The 10433-nt window shown below is 33.3% G+C and overlaps 1 protein-coding gene across 1 annotated transcript; it reads right to left on the minus strand.

Moving 5' to 3' along the window:
- Positions 1-2467: 2467 nt before the first annotated feature.
- LOC105115839 (probable carboxylesterase 17) lies at positions 2468-4056 on the minus strand. Its single transcript, XM_011012882.1, has one exon. It carries the CDS (start codon positions 4041-4043, stop codon positions 3003-3005), a length of 1041 nt encoding a protein of 346 aa, XP_011011184.1. The 5' UTR covers positions 4044-4056; the 3' UTR covers positions 2468-3002.
- Between the last annotated feature and the right edge of the window lie 6377 nt (positions 4057-10433).

Below are 10433 nucleotides of genomic sequence, written 5' to 3' on the forward strand. Positions count from 1 at the left end.
TAAATGATTAAAATAATTTTTTTAATTATTGTGGAATTCGATTATCTATTATTTTTTTTATTTTTTTATTGATTAAAAAATAATATCTTAATTATTTTTTTAACATACCCCCAAAACTCATAATAATTTGATTTGAATGTGCATCATTTTTATTAGTATTGTAGCCTTATCTTCAAGAATTGTATTTTTCTTAACATGACTTTTCTTAGCTATTTTTCTTCTCATGGTTGCTACCATATTTTTCTAGCTAAACATCTTTTTTTAAGATTTAGCTTTTCAAGTAGTTATTTTATTTTAATTTATTCTTTGTTCTTTTTTATTATAGCTCCTTGGCCATTTTTGATATTCTTTTTTTAGAAAGAACTTTCTCTCTCTCTTCCCCTCTCTCTTTTAATGAGTGGTCTCTTTTGTACCATCTTTATCAAAATTATCAACTTATATTAAGTCTCTCTTGTTTTTTTATATCTTTCTTTTATTGCAAGATCTCAATTCTTTTACTGGGCTTTGCTGTCTTGGACTTCTTTTTTCTTTTTTCTTTTTTTGTTATTTGAATATTATTTGGTCATCTATATAATCTTAAAATTTCTCCTTATCATTATTTAATGTATCATTGAAAAAAAATAGTAAATAAAATATTTGATAGATAGTGAAAAGAATAAAAAACAAAGTATTTTAAAATGGTGGATGGATAATATAAAATAGTATGCTAAAAAAAAAGCTAATATTCCAAGCAAGATTGATTTGTTTTGATATGATGTTAAAAATTTATCTCAACCCAAAAGCTTGCTGATCAAATAGTTATGAATTCAAATTTTACCACTTTCATTCTTTCTTCAAATTAAAATTAATTAATAGTAAAATATAATGTGAGTTTATACAATTTTATTTAAGGAGATATATTAGAGAATAATATAAATAAAATCTTAGAAATTCATCTAATAATTTAAGTTATTAAATTAAAATAATTCTTTAATAATAAGGACGCTTTAACATAGAAGTATTGTTACTAATTTCATTACTCCATCTCCATTTTATACTCAGATTTTAGACAAAAGTGCTATCACCTTTTTTTTCCATTAATATAGTTTAGATGAAGCATCTTTTAATGCCCTCAATATTTTATTTTTAATTATAATACCACTGCTTTGTGCTATAGTGGGTGTTTGTTTACGTGGTAACTTCTGTTTTTAAAGCTCATCGCGTAAACATCTAGTTTGATAACATGAAAATTCAACTGCTTTTTATGTGGGACTCATATATATTTTTGATGAAACACCGTTTCGTGAGAAGCAGCTCTCAGTTGCTTCTCACGTCTGCAACTAGGTGAATAACTACTTATATTTAAAAAATTATATTTTACTTGAAAAACTAGTATTTAATATTATTTAATAACACTATATAAATTAGAAGGTGATTGCTTAATGACGTAGCATTTACAAAATTTAATCGCAAGCCCAATTATATTCTTGTCCGGTCTGACCCAATTAAAAAAATCAGTTTTTATTTTTATTTATAATTGTGTTTTATTTAAAAAATTAGAAGGAGATCGTTTAATAACGTAACAAAAAATTTAGTTTTTGTTGTTGCGCGCTTAAGAAACCATGAAAAATATAATCCTTGTTGAATAGATTTCGTACATGATAAAATTACACATAGTTTAATGAAATAATAAAAAATATTTGATATCAATATTATTTATTTCATGATGTAATAAAGTAGTTAAATCTATAATATTTAAATTAAAAACCATCAATATATATATATAATCTAAATTTAAAAAGTATTCTTTTAACCAAACACATTAAACTATTTTTTGTTCAATCTCAATTTCAACCAAAGTTTTAACCAAACATATATTTTTTCAAATCAACCTCAACTAAAAGTACATTTTATAAAATTATTTTTTTTAAACCATAATCACAACAGCTACTACAATACTAAATACACTAGATCACTAGCTACATTTCTTGAGCAGTGAAATTACTGCTTTAAACTTCTAGACTTCTGTTCTATTGCTCTCTCATACAATGGTTGTGATGCTGGTGCTTTACTTTAGTTCTCCAACAAAGGTTCCATGATCGTCAGTAATACGCCTGCTACAACGATCCTTCAATATATAATTATTTGTAATTGTGTTTTATTTAAAAAATTAAAAGGAGATCATTTAATGACATAACAAAAAATTCAGTTTTTGTTGTTGCGTGATTAAGAAATCATGAAAAATATAATCCTTGTTAGATAGATTTCATACATGATAAAATTGCACATAGTTTAATGAAATAATAATAAATATTTGATATCAATATTATTTATTTCATGATGTAATAAAGTAATTAAATTTACAATATTTAAATTAAAAACCATAAATATATATATATAAAACCTAATTTGAAAAGCATTTTTTTAACCAAAGATATATTTTTTCAAACCAATTTCAACTAAAAGTACTTTTTATAAAATAACTTTTTTCAAACCATAACCATAACAGCTATTACAATACTAAACACAATAGATCACTAACTACATTTGAGCAGTGAAATTACTGCTTTAAACTTCTAGATTTCTGTTTTATTGCTCTCTCATACAATGCTTGTGATGCTGGTGGTTACTTTAGTTCTCCAACAAAGGTTCCATGATCGTCAGTAATATGCCTGCTACAACGATCCTTCAATATATAACTATTTTTTGCTACCAGGGTAATATTCCTTTTGTAGAAACATGCACCATTAATTCAGGTCATTCCTCAACCATCTTGCCAACTAATTAAGATTCAAATATAGGAAAGTAAAGCTTTTCTCCAAAAGCAAAAGCAACAAACAGAAAGCATTGGGAAAACCAGAACAGGATAAATGGGACAGAAAGCAAAGACATATAGATACATGTCTTAAGGTATGTATCTTACGAACAAAATGAATCTTAAGTTATGACACAATATAGATTGATCACAAATTAAGAAGTTGGACTCTGATATATAGAAGGAAACATGAAAGGCATTCCTTTTATCATTGCTTGATGAAAGTCTTGATATGGGATGCCATTTCTTGAACGCGGGTATGAGAGAGATGATAATTATGTAGAATTTGAAATGCATGCCCAACACCTTTGTACGTCACCTTTTCAACTCTCTTACCAGCTCTAGTCAAGGCCGAACAAAATTCCGAGTTTCTGTCCTTAAGTATATCCAACTCAGATATGCCAACCATTATAGCTGGAAGTCGTAGGTCACGCAACTTGCTCGCACCATTTGCTAAAGGGTTGCAGTATGGATGATCACGGTTAGATCCTAGAGGTAGTGATAACCGCCAATATGTGTCAGAAGCCGACAGAGTCAATGCTGAGTTAGCTGGTTGAGTCATATTTTTCTCAGAAAAAGTTCGTGCCTCTCCTCCAAAGAAAGGTTGGATCAAGATGATACCCTTGAGACACAAAGGCTTTGTCATGGACTCAGGATTGTATCTGGATTCTAGCCTTGTGGCCACGTTGTAAGCTATGTTTGCACCAGCACTGTCACCAGATAGGAACACGCTAGAGAAATTGCACCGACTTAACCACCAATTATGCTCGGGAGAACCATTTAGAACCTGTTGTTTTACCCATGAAAAGGCGTCGATTCCGTCATCATAAGCAGAAGGGAGACGATTTTCGGGGGCCAGCCGGTAGTTTATGGATAAAATAATGCAACTGGCTTTAGAAGCAAGATTGGCCAAGAACTCATGGTAACTACTCCAAGCAGCTGAGCCAACACAAAATCCTCCTCCGTGGAAGTAAACAAGCAAAGGCAGCGTGCCTGAGCGGTTTGAGACATAAATGCGAGCCCACAAGTTAGTGAACTTGTTGATAAAAATATCTTTTGCTGACACATCATTTACTGTCGCCACGTTGCAAGGAACACTGGGAATGATAGGAGGCCTTTCGATGTGTCCATCTTTGTAAACTCTGATGAGTCCTTCGATTTCTTCAATTATTACTTCATGGGAGTTCTTGCTCGTTTGACGATTAATTCTTGGATCGAAGGAGATGGCAGCCATTTGTTTTCTTCTCATACAAGGAGTGGGATGGTATGGACTATTTTGTGTGTTCTGCTATAAACCTAAAGTCTCTTTATATAGAGAGCGAGAGATAAGGTCAAGGATAAAGCTCTGAATGGTGAGGGAACCTTCCTTTCCTTACTATCTGACAAGTTGGCAGATAGTTGAACTCTTGCTATGACATCACTTGGATTCTCAGATCATGTGGGAACTCCTACTTTCCATCTTTTTTAAGTAACATTTTTCAAATTTTTTGTTATAAGATTTATGAGCCTGTGATTTTAGAAAAAGTATTAAATGACCAATATCACTGTCATCAATAAATTTTTCTAAAATTTTCTGCTATAGTTGATCAACATGAGCCCACATTTGAGGGAAATCTTATTCTTATCCGCTAAATATAGCATTTGAAGAAGAGTGAATGGCACAACTTGCATTACAATTTGACTTCTGTTATTGGATAGTTACATGTGAATATTGTTTGAATTCTTCATTGTAAAAAGGGAAGATAATGAAAATCAACTTGTTCAACGTCAAACATGGTTTAGAAGAAAGGAATCCCTCTACATTGACAACTGAATACTATGGAGTCAAACTTAATGACACTTAAACTTCCTAGTTTATTCTTTCAATTATTCCGTGTGATATTCTACACTTCTCCATATTCTCTGTCCTTGTGATGTTATTGCTGCTTGCATCGGCCCATAGTAATAAGTTTCCAGGTAGCAGAATTACAAATGAGTATCTGGATTATTTATACAGAAGCCATCAGAACACCTCCTGATTGGACAAGTTCATGAAAGAGAGCTAACAAGCAAAGCAAATGCTTGATACGCCAAATATTGGAGAATCCAAGCTCATGTATGGGTGATATGCATACATATCTACTGCTGCAACGAAAGCTCCAAGCTAGAAAATTTGATTCATACGCCAACGGTTTCACTGCTATCTTGAGTTGATTTTGGACGGCGAACTTTATGCACCAAATATCCTCCAATCTTCTTATCTAACTTTTGACACTGCGACTTCCATAGTTGCATTAATTTCCACCTCCTTTTGTGAAAATCCCTCAGTTGTGATCTTCAGATGGAATTTAGATCACTTGTATAGCCGCCATGGAGATAGAAAATAATGACATAATTTTTAGTGGTGCATTTGCCATATAGACACGGTAAGCCATTATTACTGTATTTGACATGGACAAAGAAGCTACTGACATATATATTTCAGGCATTCCATTATAGAAAAAAATATAGTTTGAGATCTTTGCTTGTCAAATCATATTGTATTTTGTGGTGAGTTATCAGGATATGATCCTGCTATCAATTATTGAGTTATTTTGTGGTGAGATATTCACCAGGATATGATCCTGCTATCAGTTGTTGAGTTTAACTAAGAGAAAATCTTTCTCAAATCATGTTCCAAGTTCACGATGTACCAAAAATTCAACTAGTATAAAAATAGAATTTTTAGGGTGGATGATTAGTTAATTAATTAGTTTTAATATTATTTTTTTTTAGTCAAGTTACTTGATAGTTTACATTTAGTACTGGTAGAATAATATAACTTGCAGCTAATACGTGTAAAAGATATTTTTTTTTGATAGAGATGAGGACTCTCTGATATTTAAATAATTATCCTTTTAAAAAGAAAAAAAATACAATAATATTCTAAAACGAGATGTTCTGAAAATTTACATGCAATAGAGAATGAAAATTATAAGTCTATGTTCTGAAGATCTTATAGTGTATTTATACCCCATGAATCTTGTTCTTTTGTAAAAAGAAAGGCTTGCAACATAATTATCCTGATAGTTTTTAATGAGGGATAAATATCCCTTACATCTGTATTAATATTTGATAGAGATATAATTGATCATTTAAATACTTTTATACATCTAAAAAAGTATAATGATATTAGAGTATAAAATGTCAAATATAGTTAAGCCTATAAAAACTGAGTTCTTTCCTAATGTTAGATCCAAAAAAGAACAGTTATTTCCTTGGACGTGTCTAAATGAGGGTGGTTGTTGTTTTGAACTTGACTAATTGCTAAGTATAAGTGCCTTGAATTTAACATGTTTGCTAGACTCATTTGTCGTGGGTTTGGTTGACTATCAAGTTCAAGAGCTTTGGATTTGACATATTTACCAAACTCATTTTACTTTGAATTTGGTTGATTGCTAAGTTTAACTATCTTAAGTTTTACATATTTGTTAAACTCACGTCACCTTGGATTTGAATTGTTGCTAAGTTTAGGTGCCTTGAGTTTGACGTATTTATTAGATTCACATTAATTTAAACGTGATATATTTGTCGGATTAATGTTATTTTAGATTTGATGAATTATCAAGTTCAAGTATTGTAGACTTGTCTGATTTGCTAAATTTATATGCCTTAAAATTGACTGGTTATTAAATTTAAGTATCTTAAATTTAATATATTTATCAGACTTAAATTATATTAGACTTAGCGAACTGTTAAATTTAAATGTCTCAAGTTCAACAAATATATTTGAATATTAAATTTAAATATCTAGCTTGGCATTTCATTAAACCTCCTATTTAAGATATGCTCATTCCGTTGAGCATGGCTAGGAGAAAAATGGTTATAAAAGTTTTTTAAACATTTAAAAAAATAGATTTATCACAAGTTGACCTGTGAATCGTATCAAGTCCATTTTAGGTGTACTGTTTAAGCACATCATTCAACTGTACTAGATATTCCCCGGTAGAAAAAGGGAAAAGGATAACAGGAATGAAGATGAAGAAGTATTGAGCACGTGTAAAAGCACATTCTTGAAATTTTATTCTTTGTATTCTTCCGAATCGTTCCTTCTGCTTTCACCCTTCTAGCCTTCAATAATGAAATAAAGTTGTTTTTCCCTGGAATTTTATCTCCTCCGATTAACAGGAGAAAAAAAATTCAAAGTGTAGATGATTCACCTTCATATTATTCTGCGAAAGAAAGAAAATTCAAGTTTTGAAATTTCGCTAGTGAAGAATTTATGCTTTTCAGGGGCAGAAACTAAAGCTCTTGCCACCCTTTAAATTCTATCAAATTTGGAGAATCACCCATGTTTATCTTAGTAATCTAGCAAAGCCCTGCTGCAAAAAATTGATATATATATGGATATATGTTTGGCTGATCAAGTGACTTTTCAAAGTTACATGGACCCATAATGCATTAGTCAATCGATGTCACCGTACTTCAGTATCAAACCAGAAAAGGAAAACAAATTAAAGATTCATTATTTTCTAGGAAGGAAATGTGCTGATATGCTTTACAGAGTAGTTCCAAGCAGTGCTTGTGTGAACTCAGAACATGCACCAATGATGGAAGCACGTTTAGAGCATTCATAAAAGAGAGGTACCTAAAATAGCTTTTCCTGGCATGAAAATTTGGAATATAGTGGTCCAAAGAAGGACATATGAGCCATGTCGTGTGTCAGCTAAAGCCAAGCAGCATTATTCATGACCCTAACGAAGTGTTTTATTTCGCAGAAGTAACCTTCTGTGTTTTGACCATTTTCTGTGGTCCTGGCTTCAAATTCTGTTCCACAAGTTCTTCTCCTATTAAAATTCATATTTAATTGCAAATCATAAATCATAAATCGTTTTGTATCTTAGAAAAGTAAGATACTTTTGTTCTCCTCTTCTAGTCGGGGAGAGGTGCCAAGATCAATTTTTCTGCAAGAAAGCAATATTCAGCTGGTCCCATTTCAGAGATTTTATGCCACAAATATACCCTCATAAAATTACTTAACTTCAAAGTTTGGTCCCATTGAAGTCATCAAAGCACCTCATAAATCTCAAAACTGAAGATTTTTTTCACAAGAATCAGTGAATGATGGTCATATTCACCCCAGATAACCCCATGACAGCAACTCCAGATTCTTTGATCTTTACATTCCACCAGAAACAAGCCTTTCAAGCCCCGTGGATGGGCAAATGGACCGCATGCTATCTTTATCTTTACTCTCTTAAACATTCCCTGCTTTCTTCTCCTTCTTTTTGACCAACTCCATGGACACACACGTGTATGAGAAAAGTAGTTCTTTATCATGAAATCTTATAGTATCAATGCTCTTTATCATGAGATCTCGATGGATCAAATTGTTACCAAATAGAATTTTTCTTGTTACAAATTCAATAACCATGTACTATTTCTTAATGTCAGCATATACCTCGGTGCCACAGTCAACATGGCCAGATGCGAATGGAAGTTCTTAGAACCATCTCTTACAGTTGCTTCAGCTTCAGAGAGAAGCAGCCAACAATAAAAATTCAACTTTTCATTTTCGGATTTAAATTTCGTCAAAAAAAATTTTTTTGATTCGGAAATCTACCGTAACATAGTGCAAGACCTTATTAATTAAGCAATAAATTGTATCCAAGATCTAGGTCATTATAACCAAAATCAGATTACCCGTCGTTACTGTAAGCAAAAATATTTAGCCACATAATAATTTTAAACTTGTAGCAACTTTTTGAGACTGTCATTTTATGAAAAATGCAATAAAAACTTGGATAGTAAAAATATATCATAAATTTATAAAATTATAAGAAATTTGAAATTAATGGTAAAAACACGACAATCATTTTATGTTGGCATGTTGCCATTAATGCGCAACTTCTTTGCAGCCTATCCTAAGGAGTAGGGTTGTCATTGTTAAAAGTCTACAATGATAGGGATGTAGCAAGTTGCACCAACCATTGATAAAATAGTGCAACTCATGTGCTGCCACCATTAGTGTCACAAATCATGCCATGATTTGTGGATCTTGTTTTACCATTAATGCATATAAATAGAGGCATTGTTTGAGAGCAAAATGAGAGAGAGAGAGAGTTGTGAGTGTGTGTAAGAGAATAAAAGAGAAAGAGGGGCTGCCAAAGGCAGCAACCTTGCTGCCATTGCAGTAGTGAGCTGGGAGTTGAGTTAGAATAGGTGTAATCCTCCTCCTCCTGTGAGTGTGTGTAAGAGAATAAAAGAGAAAGAGGGGCTGCCAAAGGCAGCAACCTTGCTGCCATTGCAGTAGTGAGCTGGGAGTTGAGTTAGAATAGGTGTAATCCTCCTCCTCCATGTATTTATTTTGTGTTTTTTCTCTATCTTTAATAATATCTACTCTCCCGTGGATGTAGGCGATTTGCCAAACCACATTAACTATTGTGTCAGTGTACTTGGCTTTCTATGAGCAAATATCAGTATATCACCAGTTCGGATTCCCCAACAATTGGTATCAAAGCACATGATTTAAAGTGGTGTTTGATTTTACTCAAAAATAAAAGTTGTCAAAAATGCATTTTCACCATACCACTGTGTAGAGGAGGAAGAGACGAAGCCACTATTGAAAACAGTGTCGAAATCAGATGTCAGAATCTTCCTCACGTGCCGACACGCACCAGCGGGGTGGTTGCCACGCGTGCAGATGTATGCCACGCATCACACGCTTCTTCTTCGCCGAGATGGGCTGACCCGACCCAAATACTAAATGACCCAACCCACATGTGAGATCCGGATGATGACGACATCATCATGACTTCATCATTTTGTCATCATGCACAAGTGGCATGCCATGTCATCGACCAGTCAGCAGCCACATCAGCATAGTGGGACTCACCTGCCACGTCATCACCCACGAGTCAAGTGTAAGCCGAGCTAAGTGGAGTCGAGCCGCGAGTCGAGAAAAGGATTTAGTGTAGCTGATCCTACATGCAATCATCATGACTTCATCATTTTGTCATCATGCACAAGTGGCATGCCATGTCTTCGACCAGTCAGCAGCCACATCAGCATAGTGGGACTCACCTGCCACGTCATCACCCACGAGTCAAGTGTAAGCCGAGCTAAGTGGAGTCGAGCCGCGAGTCGAGAAAAGGATTTAGTGTAGCTGATCCTACATGCAACCGGATCTGAAATTGAATCTGGGCCATTTATCAAGCCAGAATTGTTTTGATCAAATCTTAGCCGTCTGAAGTGTTATTTGGATTATTTCAGACTTGTTTCCAGCTAATTTGATCATTCTAGATGCCATGGTTCGGTTCGATCATTAAGATTGAGACCAGAAATGGTGGTGGTGAATTATTAAAGAGAGATTGCTCGATAAGAAGGTATCTGATGGTCATTATGGTGGTCGATGGACATGAAGAAGAAGAAATCGCACATGTTTGCCCAATTACATGTGTTGAACTACTATATGGATAAAATTTTAATTGCCTTGAGGGAAGGCAAAATTGGGACACTTTGGACACCCAATCATGTGGACGATTTGAGGCGAAGTGTGGAAATTGATGAAGACCAATCTTGATGAATCTAAACACTAGTAGTCTCGCTAGATATTGAGAAATCAGGATAAAACTAGGATATTCCAGATCACTTGCAAAGAAAAGTCGCGACAAAGCTAGAA

Source organism: Populus euphratica, unplaced genomic scaffold (genome assembly GCF_000495115.2).
Source record: "Populus euphratica unplaced genomic scaffold, PopEup_1.0 scaffold785.1, whole genome shotgun sequence".
Taxonomy (NCBI): domain Eukaryota; kingdom Viridiplantae; phylum Streptophyta; class Magnoliopsida; order Malpighiales; family Salicaceae; genus Populus; species Populus euphratica.